Source organism: Taudactylus pleione, unplaced genomic scaffold (genome assembly GCF_031769625.1).
Source record: "Taudactylus pleione unplaced genomic scaffold, aTauple2 ptg000064l, whole genome shotgun sequence".
In the NCBI taxonomy this organism is placed as follows: Eukaryota; Metazoa; Chordata; class Amphibia; order Anura; family Myobatrachidae; genus Taudactylus; species Taudactylus pleione.
Genome location: NW_028284466.1, coordinates 9,953,535 through 9,978,808, shown reverse-complemented (window position 1 = coordinate 9,978,808; position 25,274 = coordinate 9,953,535). Strand labels below are relative to the sequence as shown.

At 40.5% G+C, this 25,274-nt stretch overlaps 1 protein-coding gene across 3 annotated transcripts in view; it reads left to right on the top strand.

Annotated features, from left to right (window-relative positions):
* Nucleotides 1–24,897, top strand: part of ATP11C (ATPase phospholipid transporting 11C (ATP11C blood group)) — a 191,629-nt gene extending 166,732 nt beyond the window's left edge. The window contains exons 28-30 of one of the 3 annotated variants that reach the window (XM_088465807.1): nucleotides 1,491–1,644; nucleotides 5,035–5,136; nucleotides 17,920–17,997. In XM_088465807.1, the coding sequence (XP_088321933.1) occupies nucleotides 1,491–1,644; nucleotides 5,035–5,133 (253 nt within the window). In that variant the 3' untranslated portion in view covers nucleotides 5,134–5,136; nucleotides 17,920–17,997. Of the gene's footprint in view, nucleotides 1–1,490; nucleotides 1,645–2,919; nucleotides 3,010–5,034; nucleotides 5,137–17,919 lie in introns of those variants that run through there. The other 2 variants (XM_088465804.1, XM_088465806.1) reach the window with 2 other exon arrangements.
* Nucleotides 24,898–25,274: the final 377 nt, after the last annotated feature.

Below are 25,274 nucleotides of genomic sequence, written 5' to 3'. Positions count from 1 at the left end.
GTTGAAATTAATATAGATTGTTCATTGTTTTAGCAGTGGACAGAAATGTGATCTTAGGGTGGGTTACAAATCTTCCTCAGTTATTAGTAAATGACATAAAATGAGTAAGATTTTAAGAATACTCTCTTGTTATGGTCTCTTCACTCTGGGGTTAATACACTGTAACATACATGTGACTATTAATCTGATACTTAATGCTGATAGCCCTCTGTCATCTCTAGACATGATTTTTAATAATTTCCTTCCTAAATGGATATGTTATCGTATTCTTTTAAGACAGATGTTGTTGGGGTGGGGCAGTAATTTGTGACATAGATGAAGAAAATAGCAGATCCTTTTTTAGGGGCAGGTCCTACCAATTACTAAGTACCACTTATTTATATAAATGGCTTCCCAGTTTATTTAAAAGTTCATCATAGTGGGTTCAGATGTTATAATAAAGCAGTGTATCAACTTGTATAAGGCATGTACAAGGAGATCTGCATAAACTGATGTTACGCGTTTCGCTGGTGCGCTGTCCACTTCTTCAGACCTGTTTATGTCAATATAGATAAAAGTTTTCTTGGTCTGTAATGGCTTCCCATTATTTAATTGATCAAAGAGAGACGACTGTCTGGTCAGGTTGGCGGCTTCTCACGGAATGATTAATAACTTTCTATGAGCAGACTGATTCATGACGAAAATGTTTCATTGCACTTCTATTTTAAGAATGTAATTAATATAAGCAAAAGGATAAACTGCATTATACGTCTGCAATGGGTCTGGTCCAGTGGTCCTTAAACAATCCAACAGAAAATCTCCAGAAGAGAACAACAGGATCCTTCTAAAAGTTGTTACTAGCAACACTTGCTATGAAAATATTTTCATTCCCCACACAAAAAATATTTTTTCATATTGTAAAATAATATTGCAGCAGTAGTATTGTCAATTGCAGTCTCAAGAAGCAACTACTTACCTGTTATTATCTCTGGCGCTGTCACTCTGAATATCCAGGTGATGGCAGGGGTTCTGCACAGGAGAGACTGCCTCTTGTCTTCTGATAGAATTATTTAGATAATAATGTCTAATATTCTGCAATCTTCTTTATCTCCACAGAAAATCAGAACCATGTAACATTTTTAACAAAATAGATATTAGACATAGACAAGGACAAATCTGAATTGCTGTATTTAACTCCTTCCATGTTCATAATTTGTTTTAGTAAAAACCTTGTTTACACACTAATACACTTTTCCACTTGAAGCAATGATCCGTGTTCGTCTCCCCTCTTATCTTTTGAGAGTCTCCAATTCCACATAAACATAGGCCTAATCTATTTCTACTTTAGACTTTGTTTTTTAAATAAAGTTTGGCATTTTACCCACAATACTCCCCAGACGGACTCCATTTGTAAATTTCCTAATACAACTTAGTGCTTGCATTGCACATTAGGTCATGTTTTCTTATTGTACTAGAGTAACCTTTATATGCATTGTGTCATTGTGTTGTAGGCCATTCCTCAGACAGCAACGAATGTACTTTGTGTTTTCTCACATGCTGACATCGGTGTCCGTTTGGCTTGCAATCATTCTTCTGATTTTTGTCAGCCTCTATCCAGAAATATTACTGATACTTCTAAAAAACCTTAAGACTGCAGGCCAAAAGGTGAGACAAAATGGATTTACTCATTGTATGTGTAAGAAGTATTCATTTTAGCCTATATAGGCCAGGATTCAATTAGCCCCGTTAAGTTAATGGACACGAATTGATTGCCGGCACCTATTCAATTAGCCCGCACTAATGGGGATTTCTGTTTGGGTCTCCTGAGACCTGAACAGAAAATCCCGATAAGTGTGCAGTTAACGGGTAAAAACACCCAGTTGATGCATAGGTCAGTGAACTCTTCACGGGCTCTATGAGTTAACACTCGTTAAAAATTGGCTCGGGTGAAAAAGGGAGACTAATTGAATAGCCCAATGCTACCTCCCTTTTTCACCTGTGCAAACTTAACGGGCTGAATTGAATTCCCCTTATAGCCTTTCATGGTACAGTATATTTACTAAACTGAATAGATTACTTTAAAATTCTAGCTTCATGCAAACTGTACTGTACGTTTTATAACAGATCATAGCATGTGATATCAGCCCTACATTGATGCTAAACATCATACAAATTGCTACTCTAATACCTATTTTATACCAAAAACAGGGTTGAAACAGGGTTCGAATCTGGATCAGAGTAGAACTAACCCCTTTCAGACAGCGGCGCTGACCCTGGATATTCCCAAGTCGGCGCCGTGCAACCCACAGCCAGGTCTGCAGTGACCCGGCTCTTCCGGCGTTGCAGTGGACGCTTGGAGATGATGTAATCTCCAAGCGCCACTGAAGCTGGCCAATCGGGCAGCATAGGGCGCAATCCAGGTCATCATGACCCGGATTGTGTCGTTTACACTGCAGGGTGGCACGAGAACGACCAGTGGCCAACCCTGCAAAGTACCCGAGTTGGATCCCCGGGTCCCTGGATCATTGTGCCTCAACCCAGGATTTTTAGGTCGGTGTAAAAGGGGTACAAGTCATGACGAAGTTATCTTACTAAAGGATATGGTGGTACAGTACAGTTATGCATTTTGGCTACTAATCCAGTTTAGATCTCAGAAATAACTAATCTGCACACATAAGATAACTCAGCTGGTTCAACTTCTCAGTCTACTATACTTTATGCTGGTATCCCAGCGAGTGCTTTAGTAATATGCCTTTCACTGAACAGTATTGATGCAGTGTCCCTTTCGACCACTATCTGCATAGCTATCAATTGCGTTGCCCCTTAATCTGCTTTCCTTGCTTATTCCTTCTGTGTGTTTGTATTACTCTTGTTACCTGTATATATCTTCCCTAATTGACCCTATTACTTTCCCTGTGCTTCTGTGCTGCTGCGGAACAGGTTGCAAAACACTTGCCTTCCTCAGGAACCTCCACTATCTTCATGCTTTCTCAAACCTCCAGCACTCACAGTTTCCCTTGGAGCGATTAAGGTGAATTTCCTTTCCTTGGCGCTTTCCTTGTCCTGTTTATTCATGTCTTTGATTCCATAGCTATAACTTCTCTCTAACACCTTTAGAAAGTATGTGGATTTTTACCTAAATAAGTACATAGTAAAATGTAAGTGATAAGTATTGCCGTACTGAATCTATTCATTGTCTGTTTGCCTAATTCATCTATAAATGTTGCATATTGTACCAATTATTCCCGTTAAGGTTACTGATCACCTATTTGCAGTGGGGAGAGCTATTTTGTGGCTAATCCAATATTCAATTTATAAGCCTTGATAAGAAATTAGTGACAACATTGAGGATTAATGTACATTTTGTTTCTGTGATGTCACTAGTGTACTGACGATAGGTTGCATTTTCAAGAATATTTGTTCAACCCATCACATGGTCTGCCGGCACTGATAGTAGGTGATTGATACACTTTCAGTGACGCTAGTAAGCTAATGTAATCATTATATGCATTGATCGGTCTTGGCTAAAGGGCATCCACCCACACACACTTTCAAATACATTGCCATAGCCACTCATACTCATTATTTAACAGTATAAAAGCAAAACTTTGAGCCTGAAAGTTTCACTTACCCACCCTTTACTTTTTAGCGTACATCAATTTATTTTTTAACTTTTGGATCACTTTAATCATTATTGTTGAATATAAATATTTAAGGATCACTTGTTAGGTTTGATTTTCATGGCTAATATCTTAAAGAGCAATAAACTTACTACTAGACATTAATATGTTGCAAAGACTGTATTTTACTCAGCTAAATCATACACCGGAAATAACAAATACAGTTATATTTACCTAAATTTGTCCATCCCTTTGCCGACAACAGATGGCTTTTAAATATTTTTTTTAGATGTGCAGAATCTCTCTCTTCACTCAGGGGTTGTACAGAAGCTTGTGCTTGGCTTTCAGTCTCCTAGGTAACAAGCAGTGTGCGCAGATAGTGGATTATCACTAAGTGGTCTGGATGATGGTAATATAGCAATTGTTACTGTTATACTGTACTTTGATAGTTTGGCTCGACAAACAATCTTGGGAACATTATGTAAGAGCTGTTAGATATGGCTTTTGCTCTTGGTGATGAAGAACAAATATGACATTGTATGGAAGTATAAAAACCAATGTATTGGTGCATACACAAGGTCAGATTTTGTGTCAGATCTGAACAATAACGATTGTAAAAATCATTCACATCTGAAAGAAAATCTGACATGTGGGCCTGCAACGATGAACGATGTGCGTTCCCGCATGTCAGATAACGATATCTAACATCGTCTGTGTTTGCAGTCAGTTTTTGACGATTTCATTCATTTTAATACTGTCTAAAATCGTTCTAATCGTTGGTAAAATCATTCAAATTTCATAGTTCATCTGACAGATCTGACCGTGTGTATGCACCATTAGACTGTGTTTTACTATTCTCTGTCATATATGTACATTTAAAGAGGACCTATCCTTTTTATGAGAGGTTCTTTTTTGTTAAGTGCAGAATTTGAATATCCTGTAGCAAAACAGAAATCCACACTGTTAGCCCAGGTGTAGCTTGTTACTTGAGCATTTAGCATGCTAATCAGGTTTCTGGCATGGTAATCTAACAGGCTAGCATGCTAAACAGCTTGAACCAACATACTACTTACAGCATCTGCCATCCCTGTGCATCGTATATGTGCTTTACAGCAGTGAATGTGCTATATACACTGGCATGGTGCTATGATAAGCTGCAGGGGGAATGAAAGTGTGCCGATCACTGTTTATTTGCATACTCAGTTCGCTTTTTCACTGTCCCTCTCCTGGGCAAACCCAGGGATTTAGTTTTTACTCCTACATGATTTAAATAGCCTTTATTTAACAAAAGAGGACCTGTCACTGAGAGTAGATTTTACTTATCACTCATTTGTTACCAAGGATAATGACTTTAAAGCTAATTTATACACCTGTTTTCTGCTATAACCGAGCATGTTCATTCTTTATTTTTATCTTGTCTGTATCACTGTTTTAGAGGAATATGAGCACCAAAACTGTGGGTTCAGAGTCTGCCCGTTCGACTGTCAGACCTCTACTTTTACGAACATTCTCAGATGAGTCTAATGTATTGTAAGAGGTACACCGTCATAATCCAAATTATATAATTTATCCAATCAACTCTAATCAATTTCATTTTTGCTGATTGATACTTAATTTGAGAGTGGGGTGAGGCCACCAAATTACCTAGTGGTTCTGCCCAGTGAATCTGTTTAATAAGTAGCAGGGTTTGTTTACATAACTGGTATTGGTGCATACATTGTATATAACCCTTGTCCCCTCTTCTTTAATGTCTGTGGCTGGTCACATACAATTTCTATGTAGCCTCATCAATATACGAATGAGATACTCACGTTGCAATGTGATAGCTTTAAACCAGATCTTATCTTAAAAAAAAAAAAAAAAAAAAGTGATTTGTTTCACACACACATTACAATTATGATCTGACTGAGCAGGAACATTTGCAATGCATTCATAGTGTAGCAGGTTTGGTGGGGTTGTTAGCCTTTAACCATGCAGTTACAATACAGTCAGGCCCCTTCAAGCCAATCCTCCTGCCATTCAAAATGTGTGAGACACTTTGCCATCTACATTTCAATCTATGATCTAGGACAGACGGTCACACAGACACGTCTTTGGTTCTTTTAACAGTTATCTAAAAAAAATGTCAGATAAGATCAGATTGCAACATGTGCTGCTAGCTGAGTGCATGGTGGTAGGTGACCGTAAGATCAGTCACTCTATGGAAGAGCATTTTGCTAAATAAAACTTCAAAACAGGTTTTATATTATTTAACAATTATTGTAATGAAACTAATATTTTCTGAGAAATCCTTCCAATTATGTAAATAAACTTAATAAACTTAATTGATTATTCTTATTTTTGCTTTCCTGCAATATTTCAAGGTATTCATCTAAAACCATGGAAACATGTATTCTGGCCATGTTTACAGTCACATTTATGTACATTGAAAGTCGGTGTTCCACTAAAACTGTTACGTACTGTAGATTATACCTTTTTAATGTAGTAGCAATAATGTAAAGAGTTAAAATGTGAATTGTTTACTGCAACTTTTGGCAAAGAAATACGTTTGTTGTGTAAATACCGAGTCCTAAAGAGCTCAATCCAGTCATAAATAACAATATTATAACTTATGCTGGGCATACACTACCAGATAAAATGTCTGTCAGACCGACAGACATTTTATCTGGCCGGCTGCCAGCCGCAGATGTCGCCGGCATACACTGTGAGAGAAATCTCACAGTGTATAGCCTGACATCCGCGCTCCGCCCCCGGGGGAGGAGACATTTCCCTGTTCCTTCCATAGGAAGGAACACAGGAAATGTCTGTCTGTCGGCTGAGCTCGGCATACACTGCCCGATGCGGCCGAGAGTTTACCCGCTAAATATCGCATCGTACAGGCATGCTGGACAATCTAGCATGCCCGACCGAGCAATATTTAACCCTCGGTCGCCCCCCCACACGCTACAATTATCACGGCGATCCGCCGATATCGGGCGGATCGTCCCGATAATTGTAGCGTGTATGGCCAGCATTAGCTTTGTACCTATTTTTATTTATTTTTTTTAAATCTAAAGTTTGTGGCGCATATGCCAACTTAAAGCACAGTTTTAGAAGCAATAACTAATATTGGTTCACATTTCTTTGGGATATTTATCAGGGAGGCATAGGTTTGCTCCAGTTCTTTATACCATACGTGCCTGACAGTTGGCATAAATCTGTTTAGTAAATCACTGCAATATCATTGACTTTGTGATGACTTTAACAGGCCAATTCGATTAAGGGTGATTGCCACCCAACTTCCAACAATGTTTGCCCATTACAGTACCCTATGCATCGCAGGTTTTCTTGCGCAGCTCTATGGGGTACAAGTAAAGACTTGCAATGTTGCTGGACACAATGTGTCGCTCCGCAACAGAGGCTGCTGAATGAATTGTCTCGTTCTAGGAGCAGATTCATTTACCCACAGGTTTTGTTGTGTGGTCTCGTATACTGGGTGATGTGCCCAGAGCTATTCAATCAGAGACCCCCCATCAACCACAAAGCAGCACCCTCTGGAAGTGTGAGCAGAAATAAATGTTAAATGCTGCCTTTGGGTTGTTCATGGATCTCTGAATAGCTCCAGGCACTTACTCCGGAAAAAAACAGTGTAACATAACATTGATTTAAATTGAATCTGCCTCCAATTTGCATTAGCCTGGCTATAAGTTTTGTTCTTACTAATGCATAAATACTGTGTTATTTATTTTGAAATAATTGAGCCCATTTCAGGTCTGGGTGCTGTAATATAATTTTCAGAAGTGTGTAACCGAGTTTATCTGGGATGGAGCATACCCTCGCAAGAAAAACAGAAGATCTTTTCACTCCATTTTCTGCAAGACAGGGAAGCAGACAATTTTGGCTGGTGATGGGTCATCTATATAAGCATGAAAATTGCCCGTGTTTTAAATTTTTCCCTAAAATTTTCAAACCAATGGTGAAAGGAAGCCCCAGCGTATTAGTAGTGAGCTTCTCTGTCACTGTCACTGCAACATTGAACATTATTATTATTTACTAACTGGGATACCCAGCGTTGCTCGGGTTGAAGAATGGACTTTGAAGTAAATCTGCAGCCTTCATTTCTTATATTGCAGACTAACATTGGAGGCCATGTCATATGAAAGTGTGCTTGGAGGAAAAGGAAATTAGTAACGGTCAGTGCAGGTGCAGTGTGACAGTTGATCCTCCGACTTACTGCTCTTCTGTTGGAGCTCTGCCTGCCCCCCACTAGTACATATCAGCCTCTGTGCCTTCAGATCAGTGCAGTTTTAAGCACTACAAGACATACTGAGCAAACTTGCTTAAACCAAAATTTCAAATCAGAGACTCCATGGCCCTGACTAACCCTAAACATAGCCAAAAACCTTATCCTGGTCAACTACACCACCATGTCAAATTTGGTGGAACTAGATACAAAACTCTGGCCGTGCATAAAGGACAGACCGATAGATACACATACTTTCTCATATATTATGTAAATGAACAGTTATTTATATAGCGCACACATATTCTGCAGTGCTTTACAGAGAATATTTTTAGTCAATCACATCAGTCCCTGCCCCAGTGGAGCCTACAATCCATATTCCCTACTGCATATGTACACACACATTCCAGTATATTTTGGAGTGTAGGAGGAAACCCACGCAAGCATGGGGGAAATATGCAATATTCCACACAGTTAAGACCTCAGTACAGTGAGGCAGCAATGCTAACCAATACACAAACCGTGAACATACAACAATAGTTGCATTTTAAAGATTGTGACATGAAATAACCACCCCATTAGATGTTTGTTTCCTCCTTACTATTAGACAGTGTTGATATTTAAAATTGAACCTCTATATACCCCTACCTGTACCTTCTAAAATCCTACCTATAAACCTCTAAGGATGACGCTTAATTTGCGTACGCAGTCATACAGTAAATAGAGACTCCAGACTTAGAACATGTGGTTCCAAAGCACAAAGTATTATTCAAGTAAAAAGTACAGTCAGTTACACGCTATTGATCCAGACACAATTAGACGCAAAGGAATTATACAGACCCCCAAGTATGCCATTGGTTCCCAGGGGAGAAGCTACAGTGCATTTAACAGGCTGGTTCAAATAGACTCGCCCAGCCTCTAACAACTGAGGGTCTTTTCCCTCCCGCCTCCCCATGCTGCATCCTAACAGTTGTTCCTAAAATATAAATTTTGTTGCTTGTAGGCTCTGCGATCCATAACTCGAGAATGCATGATGCGATCTCCCCACCGATAACACCGGAATACTGTAAAAAGAGTACGCATCAGTACAAGACCAAACACGACTTGTTTAGCATGTATAATACCTTAGTTATCAAATATCTTTATTTCTCAGCATTTAAACTAACTGAACCAACTTAAATCATACACTTTAAAGCTTGTTAAACCTTATGTGTGAATATGTAATGTGTGAGTATTCGAGGTTTGATATGAAGACGTACAGTATTAATGTGTGTATGAAGATGGGTGCACTTTAGCAGTGTGACATACTGAGCCAGATAGTTCCACATGCCCTCTGTCAGCAGGCCCCCACCTTTCCTGTGTTCAAAGGAAACTGTGTTATCATCTCAAGCTGGGAAGTTGGGGCCATCCTGTCTGTGTTTGGGGCTAAGACCTGTTTAGGATTCAGACAAATCCAATTGTGTAGATCAATGCCTGGATTATATTACAATTGCCACAACTATACTTTGTCTGCATCCAGGGATTCCCAATTTGTATGTAAAAATACCCATTGTCTATTCTATTTACTTTTACTCAGGAAGCTTGTTCTTCCAGTTGCCCTTGGTAGATTAATAAAAACATTGCCATCTGTTCTTAGCTCCTGAGTGGTAACTTAAAGTGACGCTGGTCACAAAATGGCATCTTGCAGATTCTTGTTTCTAAAATGGAGTCTAGCTGCCATTTGCAAGATGGCGTCGCGCATGCTTCAATTTTAAACTGATCTTGTCTCAGCCAATAATCCAGTTTTGACAGTCCACCCTTTGATAGCGAACAACATGCTATCACAATCTGCTATTAGAATTTAATTTAGGCTTACATTTACATATTATTTAGTGTTATCATGGGATGGCACAAGGTGGTTCTTAATCCATCAATAATGTGTCTCTGAGTGGGGACATAAAACTACTATTATACACACACCGCGGATCTTGGAAGATCATGTGAAAGGTGTGGGGATGCACCAGTCTTATAAAAGCAGTCTTGAAGGGGAATTTAGACTTTACATTATTTGGGGTGTTTTTAAAAAAAAAAAAAACATTTCAATAATAAATGTTTTTTTTCATGGCTAAATATAATACATTAAATGATGGTATTTCCTAGCTCAGGGTTGTAATGCAGTTCTGTATTTACCTCGATATTCATACTGGCCACTATCATAATTTCATTCTTTCGTTTTACTCTATTTTTAAATTTTCCACACTTCAACACAATAGGAACACACCGGACGCATATGCCAATTATTATGATGACAATTAGTATAAGGATCAAGAATTTGCCTATGCTGGCGATCACTTCCTGGACCCATTCCCCTAGACCTGAGAACCACTTCACTGGGTTCAGCCATGACACCCATCCTTCTATCTTTTCCCCCACTTCAGCCACTGAAGCGTTATGGTTCTTACGAAATTCCCACTTTAGCTGCAGAATCTCATCCATCTTCCGGTCTATCACCTCCTTGGGGTCGCTGGTTTCATTGGTGACATAAGTGCAACATTTTACTCCAAATTGGGTGGCTAACGTTACGCAATACCCTCCAGTAACAGCAGTTAAATAATTCAACACTAGCCTGTGTTGCACCAGTTCGTTCTTGTACGCTTGCAATTCTCTCCCTGTATACCTGAATGTGTCATCGTACATCTCGGTGATATTATCTATCAATTTAGCAAGTTCCTGAATATATCTAAAATTTTATGTACCCCGAGCAATTCTGGTGGGATCCAGTGCGACTAAAACTTCAAAGCCAGTTGTCTCACTAATTAACTGAGCGGCTTTATGCACGTCCCCAGATATCATATTTCTCTTGCCTCTGTGTTCATATTGCGTGTGAAGATATGGTGATGGTGTGTTTTTATGTATACCAAGCATTTCAATCATGTGTGAGGGTCATAACTTCTGGAAGTATTCTTCCCAAATAACATAACAATTACAATACTAAAATTGGTCAGACACTCCCCTGATTGGCATTGCACTCCTCCTCCTGAATCCACTCCATCAGCTCTGCCGTCAGCTCACATTTCCTTTATCGGTCCTCCATCACAGACACTGAGTATACCCAAACAGATCATCACGACAAAAACTCTGGAAAAAAAGAACTAGGATGACCACAGCAGACCACTCCATTGCTGGAAGCACTGATCTACACATTTCTTTAGCTCAGATATCTCACTGTCACCTTTTTAATCCTTTCCGGCACAAGCTCGCAATCGACAGGTCCACGTTATCGGCCTTGTCTCCGCCTTGTATCTCCACCGGTTGGTTAACTTCCCGATAGTGAGTGGAATGGACCCATGTATCTTCCTCAGCCACCCTTTGAGGATGCTGTATCGTCAGATACGGCCCTTTCCACCGATCAGTCAAACAACCTGAGCTAAAAAAAATTTGGATCATAACAAATTCTTCCAGATTTGACATCATGACAGGTTGCATTACACATGTTAGTTAATAACACTTTCAATTTTGGTTATTCTAATTCATCTTCGTGAGACCCTGCATAGTAACCTCATTATCATATTTTCACATGAGGCTGCCTGTTTGAACAGTATCTCAAAGGGGGGGCAAATAAAGGAAAAGATAGTCTGGGATAATCTTAGTGTTGTTACCCATCATCTTACACATGTTCTTGGAAACGTCACCTGTAAAATAAGTCCCCCCTATCATTTTTAATAATTCTAGGGATATAGTATCTTCATACAGGTTCCTGCAATTAAATCTTGTTATTAATAGCTACTGCTCTAAATAATGTCTGGGCCACTGGGTTGGATAGTATTCCGAGTAGTCGACCTCAGCCTGGCATGGCTGCTGTTTATCCTTAGCAACCTTGCGTCCTATGAGTGGGAGATAAAGCACAACAGTTTAATATCATTTAAACATGATCTAAAATACAACAATAAATCGTCCACATTTTACATTAGAACAGATACATTGGCAGGTTGAAAAGATTGTAAACAGTCATATAAGGCCTGGGAGAAGATACTGGGGTTACCTATGAACCCATGGGAAACTCGTGTTCCTGTGTGGTGTTCTTCACTTTGCAGTACTTACTTATGTGTCCCACTTGGTGACAATTAAAACATAATTTTGAACGCATGGATGAAAAGATTGTTGTGGGATTTGAGCAAGAGGGAAAGATGGTGGGTATGGGTCAGGATAGGGAGGTAAGGATGTGAAGGATAAGGGTATTGTGGGAGGTATGAAGTTTGTGGGTAGTATGAGGCCTGTCCTGTGGTGGTGTATGATATGTGGGGTAAGGATGTGTTTGCTGTGGTGAGGGATTGGTGAGGACGTGTAGTTGTTCAGGTGCATGTGTGTGTGGGTGCAGGTGTGTTGGTTGGCTGTGATGTTATTGTCATTCCTTCCAGAGCCTGGATACTGACAGCCATTAGTTTTTCGCTCTGGGTCTCTCTCGTCTTTGTGATTTTTTTTATCATGTTCTATGGCAGACTCTATGAGGTTATCTATTGTGAGTCCCCTCCAGCCAGGTTGTGAGGTCTGAACCCGAATCTTTAAATCGTCTTTCAGACCGTCCATGAGTACCGTGACTATCATTCCCCTGTGGTGAGTGCTATCTTTAATATCTTCTATCCCAGTGTACTGGGTGATAGCCTGCAGAGCCCGGTCGCAATAGTCTTCTGCAGTTTCACTCTTCTTTTGCTTAATTGTGAAAATTTTGGGCCTCATTCAGACCCACTCGCAAGCGGCTGTCCGCTCGCAAGTGGGTCGATGGTGTGCACTGCGCATGCGCACGACGGAGGGAGCTCCGTCGTGCGCATGCGCCAGACGCGACGAGCGAAGGCTCGTTGTGTCTGATCAAAGGGGGCGTGCTGTCGATGTTGATTGACAGCATGCCCCCTTTGGTGGGCGTGCCGGGGGCGTGCCTCCCAGACGGAGGCGTTCCCAAGGGAACGCCTACCGTCAGAAGCCAGCCCCACTGACATCACTAGTGATGTCAGTGGGAGTGATTTTGGCTCTGATAGAGCCAAAATCACTCCAGGGCTTGTGGTCGAAAAACCCGACCACAGGCTTCTGGTCGCACTGGCGATGGTCGCGATGGTCAAGACCATCGCGACCATCATCCTGCACGCTCGTATGTGCTGTGGGTGATGACCCACAGCTATACGAGCGTCCAGGAGGACGCTCCATTTTTATGGAGGACGGCCCTCATTCAGAGCGTGCGCTCTGCTCAGAGCGTCCGGCTCTGACTGACGGCCTTTGTTCCAGTTAACTACTACTGGAAAATATACACCCAATTGAGTTACAATGCGGGAAATGTTACCTTGGTTTACTTGGTCTGTTAAGGAAACGTCACCATCCAATACACAATCCGTGATAAATTTTGTCACGTCGGTATTGCGTGGCAGACAGGCCCTTAAGACCACACACCAATCTTTATTAGTGGGCTCATGTGAACTACCCAAATTTCTCAAAAATCTTTGACATTTGGCTAGTTCCTTTTTGGGATCGGGGAAATCATTTATGATGGAATTTAGGCCCTCATTCAGAGCCGCTCGTTAGCGGCAGTACGCTCGTTCCGAGCGATGTTTGCACATCTGCGCATGCGTACGGTTTTTAGTACGCATGCGCGAACCAGTCAGTGCGGCCAAAAATCGTTGGTACGCAATATAGCGAGTGCCTGCTATTTTGAATGACAGAATGAGGCGTATGTGGGTGGTAACAGGGGAAGGTGCTTGAAAATGGGGAGTGGAGATCCGAACGCAGGCGTGCTTAAAGGTCAAAACGGGCGTTTTATGGGTGTGTATATTTAAAACAGCAGCGTCATTGTTCACGTCACTGGGTTATTTTATAGCCAGAACTGCTCGCAAATTTGTGGTAGCAAACACCAACCACAAGAATAGCGAGCAGTTCATACGCTGGTCGATGTACTCGATTAATCTAATAAATAGCGGACATGACGTAGGATGCGAGCGGCCAGGGGGCGTTTTTAACAAATAAACGAGCGTATGTTTTGCTCGCTCGTTCAGACTTAGAGGTGTGAACAGACTACAATGTGCGTACGGATCATTTGAATAGCCACCCCTTGTTTTTAAACGAACGACCGCAAATAGCGAACGGCTCTGAATGAGGGCCTTAGTTCTCTTGTCCATGGACAATGCATTACTACTTCCCTCGTGGGCACCACACCGTTTGCGTCTGCATTTCCATTCGGAACAGTTATCGTCCGAATGGGATGCAGACCGGCAGCGTTGCTACCTCTGACCTGGTTACCTGGCTGGGGGTTTAATCTGCTGCTGCTACGTATGGTATTAACAACTTCCTCTACGGGTGCAGAGTGTGTTAACACTTCCCTTGCTGTTACCGATGGAGAAGGCGGCACCACCCGTGATTGTGGTGATGCAGCATCTATCATTTGCACAGCATGGGAAATGGCAGACATTACAATTGGCTCATCCATATCATAAACATTTTCTTTATGGTTGCTTAAGAGAGGGTACAAATTGCTTGTTACATTTTACATTTTTATGGGTATTTTCGGTAACTGTACTTGCACCTCCATCCACATAAGGTGGGGGAGGTGAGCGTGAACTGCTGGCAATACTCTCCACAACGCTACCTTGACGCACGTGCGCGCCATTTTGCGGCTCGCCCGCATTGCAATTTAGCGTCGCGGATGTATTTTCTGGCAATGCGCTCGCAACGCTAGTTTGCGTCGCTTGCACATTTTTAAGCCACACATCCCCTTCATGCTGCCACAATTTTAAACATTCAAAATTATTGACCTTTTCCTCTCGGGAGCGCATCAGACTGATGTGATCCCAGACATTATCTAATACATCCTTATCAAAACTACCAATTCTAGGAAACGGTCTAACACTCTTCATCCTGTCTGTGTGTGGGGCTAAGACCTGTTTAGGATTCAGACAAATCCAATTGTGTAGATCAATGCCTGGATTATATTACAATTGCTACAACTATACTTTGTCTGCATCCAGGGATTCCCAATTTGTATGTAAAAATACCCATTGTCTATTCTATTTACTTTTACTCAGGAAGCTTATTCTTCCAGTTGCCCTTGGTAGATTAACAAAAACATTGCCATCTGTTCTTAGCTCCTGAGTTGTAACTTAAAGTGACGCTGGTCACAAAATGGCGTCTTGCAGATTCTTGTTTCTAAAATGGAGTCTAGCTGCCATTTGCAAGATGGCGTCGCGCACGCTTCAATTTTAAACTGATCTTGTCTCAGCCAATAATCCAGTTTTGACAACAGTTTTGACTGCATATGCAATCGGAGCAATAACTAAGGATTTATTTTATAGGCTTAACACAGAGGTACCCAAACACAGTCCTCAAGGCACCCCAACAGTTCAGGTTTTAGAGATATCTATGGTTGAGCACAGGTTGTTAAATCGAATTGAGCCATCTGTGCTAAACTATAGATATCACTAAACCCTGAACTGTTGGGGTGCCTTGAGAACTGCTTTTGGGAAACTCTGGCTTAACATATATGCCACATACTTGAATATTTGAGCATCTTCTGAGGAACTCTTATAGAATATGGCCCTAATTTTGGCCACATGGGCAGATTTTTTATTGATGTTGTTCTTGTACATTGGTCTAACATTGTGACTTTATTGCCCCATCCTTCATTAACCAAATCCTTTTGGAATGGGCATGATGACATTTAGGAGGTCTACAACTCGCATAGAGCTGTCTTTGATCCAGTAGTTTCTTATTACTATTGAAATGCCCATGACAGTCCTAAATTGCACAGATCCAATATAGATCATGGGGTGTATTTACTAAAGGTTGATGTTAATCGATTTAAAATCAATCTATATTGATCAACATCAATGTTGTGATTCTGGGGCTAAATCATACTAATGGACAGTTTTTGATTTATTTTTCTTTTAAGAATTAGTAAATGTGCGATTTAGCCCCATAAACACAACATCAATGTTGATCGATTTCGATCAATTTTCAAATCGATTAAAATTGACCTTTAGTAAATATAACCCTATATCTTAGTTGATTAGTGTTGGAGCTTATTCCTTGCTTGGGTTAGGCATACCTGTTATAGTGTGAACAATAACCTGCCCCTTCCATTGGTTTGTTCCTTTCTTTAGGTCACCCTCGAGATTAGTATGACAACCTGCTTCAGTTACTATGCACAAATAGCTAGTGTGACTCTGATTAACACAATGTTACAGTAGCTGTAGCAAGTGGGCTTTGTCCAGGACCTCACCATGCACATTAGACAGAAGCCGTGTGCAGTCACCATGTCATATCTCTATAAAGAGCACTGCACGCATTGTACATAGATAAAAGAAACACTGTGGTGTGTTCCATAGTATCCTGTAGTGTAAGCAGTTTTTCTTTTCTCTTTTTCTGTGACACATTCAATGAGGTATCTTTGCAATTTTATTTTACATGGAAGAACATTGCAGATGTCTTCTACATGCAGTCCCAATACTCTGCTAGGCTTACAACTAATTTTGTGGTTCCTGAGGCATTGCTGGATAGGGACTTTCCAAATTCCAAATTTCCAAAGAAAGTTTTACAGGCAAACATTGCAATGTTTTTTCTACATTACAAACTCAAGATTTGAATTTATTTGTGTTGGGGAAATAATTCAAGAGTTGAATGTAAGGGAAACATTTAGGCCCTCATTCAGACCCGCTCGCAAGCGCTATGCGCTCACAAATGGGTAGATGGTGAGGGTCTGTGCATGCGCAGCGCTCGCAGTGCGCGTGCGCAAGCCCTGGAGCGAGTGACAAATTCACTCGCTCCAGGGATCACTACAATCGGGGCGGCTGTCGATGTTGATCGACAGCTCGCCCCGTTTTGTAGGCGGGGTGGCCGGACAAACGGAGGCGTTCCTGAAGGAACACCTGCCGTTTGTAGGCGGCCCTACTGACATCACCAGTGATGTCAGTAGGGAGCTTCCTGCTCTGTTAGAGCAGGAAGCTACCTGGGGCTTGCAGTAGACGAGACCCTACCGCAAGGGTCTCGTCGCAAGCCCCGATCTTCTAGACCATCGCGACCATCACTTGGTTACTCGCTAAAGCTCACCCACAGCTTAGCGAGTGGCCAGAAGGCCGGCTTTTAAAAAAAAGCGGCTGCCCTCATTCGGAGCGAGCGCTCGCTTTTTGCAAGCAGCTCTGAATGAGGGCCTTAGTATAATGGTGCATACACACGGTCAGATTTAGCAGGACGATATAAACGATAACGATATCGTTAGATCATTTATATCGTCCATTTTTAAGCTCCTTCCAACCCCCAAACGACGGACGGTGATCGGGCATGGATGGCCGATAACCCTCGCCCGTGCATGCAGTCCAACCTGGTCGATATCGACCAGGTTACTATAGGGACCCGCGATCGTTTAGTCGTTTGGGCGTTGGTGCTGTGCTGGATGTTCCATAACGATCATCCAGCACACACAGGACGATCAGACAACGATATCTTTATCGTTGTCTGATCTGACTGTGTCTATCAACCATAACAGATGTGCTTTCAAATACAGTGTATGTAGTCAGTGTCTATTAATGGCATGTATGTCTGTTCTATCAGTGCTGCTGCTATCTTAGTTCTGCCATGTTTCTCCTAATGATCATCTCTAAGTTCTCTGCGGGTATGTATGACATTATCAGAACAGTAATTGGGGAGAAATCATTGATACTAAACAAATACCAATTCTGTCACATACCAATGGTGCCCATAGGTGGCTCTACAGCTCACATTCACCCCCCTGGTCAGAATGAAATGTTGATCATCCACCTTTGCCAATCGATCCTGATATTAACCTGAAGCTCCATCCATGTCTGTATGAAATGATGAAATGGCAGAAATGTATTCTACACTGTCTTATTGGTCACTTGTCACCAATTGATCAGCATGATCGCATTATCTTGGGTTTATATTCTGTATAGGCTATGGTCCATGTTGTACCCATTCTATGATGGCTGTTTATCTGCGACGTTCTGTCCACCACTGTCATCCTGGTATATTTACTCCTAGAACAAAACAATATCAGCACAATTATTTGTGCACATTCTCATCTATAACATTAGATTAAAGCTAATTATTACTTATTGTATTTTTCAGAAATTACAATTCAAGATGCCAATGCTGGTTTCCTACAAAAACATGGAGAATGGGTTAGTCTCTCAAATGAAGATGGAGGAATACAAACGGAGCCCTTTGTTGAATTCTCTAGACCTTTACCAATGAAATAAATGATTACACTGTGCAATGCTAACCACTAATGAATGACAGTGCAAAATCTATAATGAATATTTTAGGGAGGAAAGACAACTTTGAAAACAGCCCCCCTACACATACACACTGTTATCTAAATAGGGTGCACATGCCTGAGCTCTTACCTGTGACCAGAACAAAAAACGAAGCCAGGAACCCAAAAGTCCACAAGATGACAACATGGCACTAAACGAGTACAGGACCTGAGTTGTAAACAAACGCCTACACACTTCTACCCTGTACTTGATGCAAAGACTTCTGCTTGTTCAGACAATGCTGCTTTTTTCAGATTGAACTACTTCTTGGTGCATGAGCCGTATACAATAACTTCTCATATATGCAAAAATATTACACATCCCTTGACATGTAAAGATGTGTATTCCGCTTTTTTATTTTGTTATAATTATTTTTATTCATGAGAAGCGAATTTATGTCAGACTATCCAGGCATTATTGCACTGAAAATATCTTTTTGTTTTGTTTTTGTTGTCCATTTTTCCACACATTGTACAATATTGCTATATCAGTTTTCTTATGCATTATTGGTATTGTATTTCAAAGAAGCTCATTGGGCAAAAATCTAACTTTAATTTTTTTTTTTTTTTTAAACTAATCTCTTATATAATCATAACATTTTTTTTTTTTTTTTAGAATACTTCCATGTTTATTGTTTTCCAGTGGTTTATATTTGCTGTCAACATTCCATCATGCCTTTTTGTTTTTACTATGTTATTGATTTTGTGTAATTTCATTATTTTTTTTTTAATCTGTTCTGAAATCCAGTCTTTTATATAAGAACTTGGGCGTTTTGGCACTAATACAGTAATCAAATGTAGTGTTCTGACCTCCTATGGAGAGGGTTGCTAGAATCTGTCAAATGTGGTTTGTTACATAGTGCTCTGAAAAAATATAAACTATTTATTAAAAAAACATATATTTTTTTATGGGCTCTCAAAATAGAGCAGTAATGAAAATACTATTTGACTAATTGGCAGTACATCTGAATTATATCGTACTATTACACAACCTTTTTTTCAGAATGCACAATAAACGCACAATAAAGTTTGTGTTTACTTTACATGTAATCTCTATGCTACACTGATTTTAGTGTAATATTTTACCCATCAATACCATTCCAGATATTAATATTGTGTAACATACATGAAGAGGTATGTTTTGTTATGTTATACATCAGGGGTGGGGAACCTTTTTTCTGCCATTTTGATATATATATATATATATATATATAAAACATTATTCGCGAACCTGGTGCAGGCCACGCCCCTTCTGTGTGACGTCACACGGGGCACGGCCACAATCGCCGGTGATTACAGCAATGCTGTAAGGGCAGCAGTGTGACCGTCTGAAGCGTCCTAAGGATGCTCCAGGCGGCAATGCAGCATAGATTCTGGCTGCAGGGTGCCATTCTAGGCACCCTGCTAGCCAGATGAGGCTAGCAGAAAAATGCTCAGAGGGCCAGACCAAATGTTTCCGCGGGCCTTATACGACCCCGGGCCTGTGGTTCCCCATCCCTGTTATAAATGAATACACTGCAAATGTTATGTTTTGTCTTTGTACGTTACAATTTTCCAGGTTAGTAAGAATCGTAAAATGCTCAGTGTAAATGGTTATTTTCCTGTTTATGTAAGAAAAATGTTAGTACAAAGAAAGATAGATTTTGTTTAGAAATAGTTTGGGGAGGGGGATTTGTCTCTTTACTAATTGATTTTTCTTTGCCCTTTATTTGTTCACCAGTTATTGTATATGGTAGCTAAAATTGTCGCCTGTTGGATAAGGTGTCATTTTATGCTTTAGCTTGGGATATTGGAGTGAATTACAAGATGCGTCTTGTAATGGCTAGAAAGTCTGCTTCATGTTGGTGGTCCGAATGATGTAGTCTCCCTGTTTATCAATTTGGGGGATTTTTCACTAAATATTTAGCATTTATAAACTACAAATAATATATTTTGTTGTTGTAGTCCAAGGATTTTTAATAGAGACATTCTCATGGATGTTTTTTCGCCTAAGATAATAGATCAAACGGGTCAGATTGTTAAGTAGATATCTCTAGGTAACCCTGGTTGGCTAGATACTATCAACCAGAATGTATCCAACGATACTACTGGGAGCAGATTCTGAAATATTGTCACTTTAGAGCACTGTTTGTAGTCCTCTGTGTATCCCCAGGCCCCCTACACTACATCATCTGCCAATCATTAGCAGTACTGACATACCCAGCATAATATTTGTGCCAATGATATTAAAAGCTGATAGGGGCTGGGGTTGGGAGTATGCAGAAGACTGCGAGTGATCTAGTCCTCTCTGGAGAGAGACAACTCTTCCCTACAAAGGTAGCGTTAGATACCCCCTGCTGGTTATTGTATATAACCAATTGCAGGGATCAGGCAATTATATGGTAATTTATAAACAGCAAATTCCGTTGATATAAAATGCTTCTTTATGTGCATCTACTTGTCCATAGTGCATCTCTACTCCACACCATCTGTATAAACTCGAGCATAAATTCAGGTTGGTGAATGCACCAGAAAAAGCACAGGATGAAAAGTGTGTAACATTAAAGTCCAGTCTACTCCCACTTCAGTCCAACCCCTTTAATTCATGTAAACCTTTCATTTTGTTTCCTAAAATACTTATGAGCCTCATCTATGTCTTGAATTAATCATAACTGTTAGAGGACATCAGAACTGTATTTTGTTTGTGCATCTGGCACTTTAGTGCATTTGAAGCTTTGTATTGCATTGATTGAAGTTTGCTCACAAATGTCTCTGGAAGGTGCAATGTGATTACAATGATAAGTACAGGGATAATATCCCATCTCTAAAGTCCTTTTGCAGGGGAGGAAAAGTCTGGGTACCCCCTATAGAATGTGCCTCCTCCATGCCCCTTATCTTGTTTAAGTAATGGCATGCCACAAAATTAAATCTTGTTTCTGAGCTTGCCCATGAAACCTGGTGTAATGGTGCAAAGACTACTATAGGTGTCACAAAGGGGGAATCTGTATGAAATACCGACGGCTGAATAGCTGCCAGTTCTCATACCGACGCTGGAAGCCCGATGAAGACATATCCCGACAGGGGCACGTAAGTATCCTAACCCTCCCCTCCTCCCCCCCTAACCTTCCCATGGTGGTGCCTAACCCCCCCTCCGGTGGTTCCTAACCACCACTCCCCGAACCCTAACCCTCTTGGGGGGCCTAACCTCCCTCCCAGTGGTGCCTAACCCCCCTCCCCCTAGCCTAACCCTCCCGGTTGGGTGCCTAACACTAAGTATCCCCTGGGGGTGCCTAAACCTAACCCTCCCGCGCTCTGTGGCTAAGAGCTAACAATCCCCGCTTAACTTCGTTCGGGATGCTGGCCGACGGTATTTTGCTGTCGGGCTTAAAAAAGGCGTCAGGATTTCAACAACTACATTTGGTCCCAGGTCGGACTTCCAACTTCTGCATTCTGGGCAGCGGTAATATAACTACATCCCCACAAAGGGCATTTATGCTGCAGTTTTACACTTTTGTGGTTCCTAAAGGACTCTTACCTTAGCCTTAAAAGGACTGCTAAACCTCAAAAGTTTTAAGATGGGAACCATGGATGAAGTATAGATTACTTCAATATTGACAAGATTTTCCTACAGCTATGTTAAAAAGTGAAGTATTACCTCACCCCTCCACTACAGACAACGCTCTGTAGACCTCTTTGTATCTTCTACTGTACAAAAAGTGGACCATGTAGTCAGAGCCATAACTAGAGGTTTTAGTGCCCTTGGTGGGGCAGAACATTACTCTTCATCATGGTTGGGGTGAACAAAATCCACACAGGGCATTGTTACCCTTCTACAAGCCGCCCTCCTAGCCCGTCCACTCTTCACATTGAGACTTCGTATTTATCTATGTGCACAATCTGGGGGATGGGTGGGGAGGTGCTGGCTCAGCCAAGAACCTCTCCATTAGTATAAACATAATATAAGTCAATCTTGCTCACAGGAGCTAACTTTACAAAATGATTGAGGATGCTCAAGTTGAATCCCCTTTCTCCATTCTTTCTGAATGCTGGGAGCTGTAGTAAAAGACATGGGTCTCTGTCACATTAATGCCTTACTAAGGTCTCAGTGTCCCTATATGTAGTCCGTATCTACTCTTGTACCCTGCATTCTCCCCTCGTATCCCTGGAATTACAGGTCCCAATGTGCCATACATCGACCATACAGTATCTTCACTGCTGTCTGTGTGCTTTCATGCCAATTGTCTTTGGTCTGCTTACTGCCCAGTATACATCGTGACCACAAAACTCTTTACTGACTGTGGGAAAGCAGATGCATGACAAACGTATGTGTTCGTACAGTGCCATTTTGTGTTTACTGGGATCATTATGAAATGATCTTGTACCACCCTCACTCAGCTTTGGGCATCTTGCAGGAGCACATTTCACAATGCCAGGGATTCTGAGAAAAATTTAGGAGATTAAGAAATATGGGCCAAGTGGTAGCGCTTATAGGGAGGGTTGGTACTCCGGTTAGATTATGTATGGGGAAAGGGTGTGAACCGGTAGCTTCCTGTGGGCCAGCATGGTCACACACCTGCTAGGTTGCTTACACAGCACCAGCTTTTTGTGAAGCTGGACTCATGGCCTAAAGGGGAATAGTGGGGTGGGCCGTGTTGCCACTCTCTTTCTGTCTAGTTAGTTAGAGAAGCACCTTCGCAACATGTCAATCTATGCAGAGGAATGATAGAAAGCTTATTTGGCATATGTAGTTATTTCAAGTATACTATTCATTTTGGTAATTCATTGTCTTTGATATATATTAACTTAAAATAGTGGTTTTACTTGCTCTCTATGGGGCGATTCAGTTCAGAGCAATAGCCATGAAGTGCTAGAAAAGTGTTTGCAATGCTGTGCCCCCCCCCCACCCCCCCCACTGGACACCAAAATCACAGTTTACCTTGCACCCCATAGAGGTGCCCAGGAAAATGTGCAATGTTGGCCTAACATCATTTTTAGGGATATGAACAGCTGAACATGGCAGGCACACATCCCACAGAATTGAACTGCCCCCAAAGTATAATATATTCGACCCCCCCCCCCCCCCCCCCCAAAAAAAAAAAATTGTGCAACATCTGAGTTGGGACCAACTTGCAACTATCAACTACTATATTAGTTGTTTATGTGTTATTAAACGCTGAACTTTTACAAATGAATGGTAATGAAGTGTAAGTTATTTTACCATAGTATGCAAACCAGAACCACAGACCAAATTCAGAACAGCCAGGTAGCCTAACATTAAAAAATACATATTTTGACTTGAGAATCAGATTTATTTTGTTTATTGCATTATATCGGCATGAGCAACTCTTCCACTAGTTTCATCTGAAAGTGTAAATAATGTAAACATTGAATGAATATATTATTAGAAAATGAGATGATCGCAGATGTTTATAGTTTTTTGTTGGACTTATGTTGATGTCTGATTGTGTGTCTGTGTTAGCATGTAGCAGTGTGTATGTTTCTTCTTAGACTAGATTTACCTGAGCAATTGCGGCTTTGTTTTCCTTTGTGAATTAGCATTTTTAAAGTATTTAACTCAAAGTTTGAATCAGGTTGTTTTTATACCCAAAGTCAAATTGCAATGTAATGCACACTTGATTTTTGTACACACAGAAACGTATAAAGCGTTTCAAAAAACTAGCATGGCAAAAAATGTCTACTCAAGACTCTTCACTGTAAAGATTATAATTGATGACAAGATGCCTTGATAAAATAAAATAAAGTATTCTTTGATAAAGTGTATTTAAATGACATTATGTCAGTGTACATTTCTGTTTAAAACGTTATGTTAGCATAACGTTGAATGATTGTTAGCTAGCTGCATGTAAACTATTTATATTCTCTTATATGGTATAAGCTTGTGGCAAAAAAAAAGGAACCAATGACCCATAGCCACAAATCAAACAATTTTTCCGAATGATGAAAATATTGATCTGCTTCAATTCAAATTAATTCTTTGTTTCAGGGTTATACGTAAAATTCTGTACCGCGTTTGTTCAAAATCCTCTAGTTACACAAGCCATCTGTTCTCTTTAAAGTGTACTCATCGCCTATACAAGAACCAGTCTTTGCAATTGTGATTTCTATCAACTTATTTGGAATATATTGATTTAAATAAAGCACACAGTCGAGGTAAGCACTGATTTCATTAGAAATAAGTGACATCACTGAGGAACTGTATGATGGCAATGAGAACACTTTAAACTTTTTATCATGGCCACTAACACTATGTAACAGTGATTTTATGCAAATAATTTTTGTCTGTGCTCCTGTGCAGAGCGCCGATGTTTGGGCTTGTTCACACTTTTGTGTGTTATACAGTTAGTAAGAATCGATTACGTATTTTTCAGGCACATTTGTAATGACTTAAACAGTCAGAGGTAGAAACCGGTAGTATATGCACATAATAAAGGTGTTGTGCTGAAATGCTCTGCCTCCACTGCACAAGTAGGAACAGTTCCTTTTTTCGCTTAAATACCTGCATTTTTAATTAAAAAAAATTCTAGATGCAAATTGCATGAAGCCTGACCGAAACACACTATTGTGTGAGCACGCCCTTAGGGGAGGGTTGCTGACAACAAATTTGTGAACGATGTTTGATCTAAGAATGTAATGAGGACCTAACCATGTTAGAAACAGCCTATTTTTTACTTTGTGATATGCTGCAAATATTGGATGTATGACTGCAATTCTTTTTAATGCTTGGATCTAAATGTGTCCCCTTCTTGCAAGCATTTTTATATAGATGTTTATTGCAATAAAAAAAAAAAAAGAAATACGGATTTCAATTTGTACTGCATTTGTTTTTAATTATACTACTTGATACAGTAATAAAATGTAACAAATAGCATTTTAGGAAATGATGATGTCTTAGAATATTAAATATGTAAATTTATATAGAGCTTTTCTCTAGTAGGACTCAGAGCAATTCACATTTACAGAAGATACAGAAACCATAAACATAATACAGACGTGAGGCAGCCATTTTGAGAAATCAATTCCATGGATTGTTCATCCTACGCATTAAGGTACCAGGTGAGGCAGCCATCTTGGGTGCACTACGTAGGATACAGTGGGCGACACAAACAATACACGGATATGTAAAATTAATTGGGGGGATATGGAATATGACAGCAGAGTACAAATTATT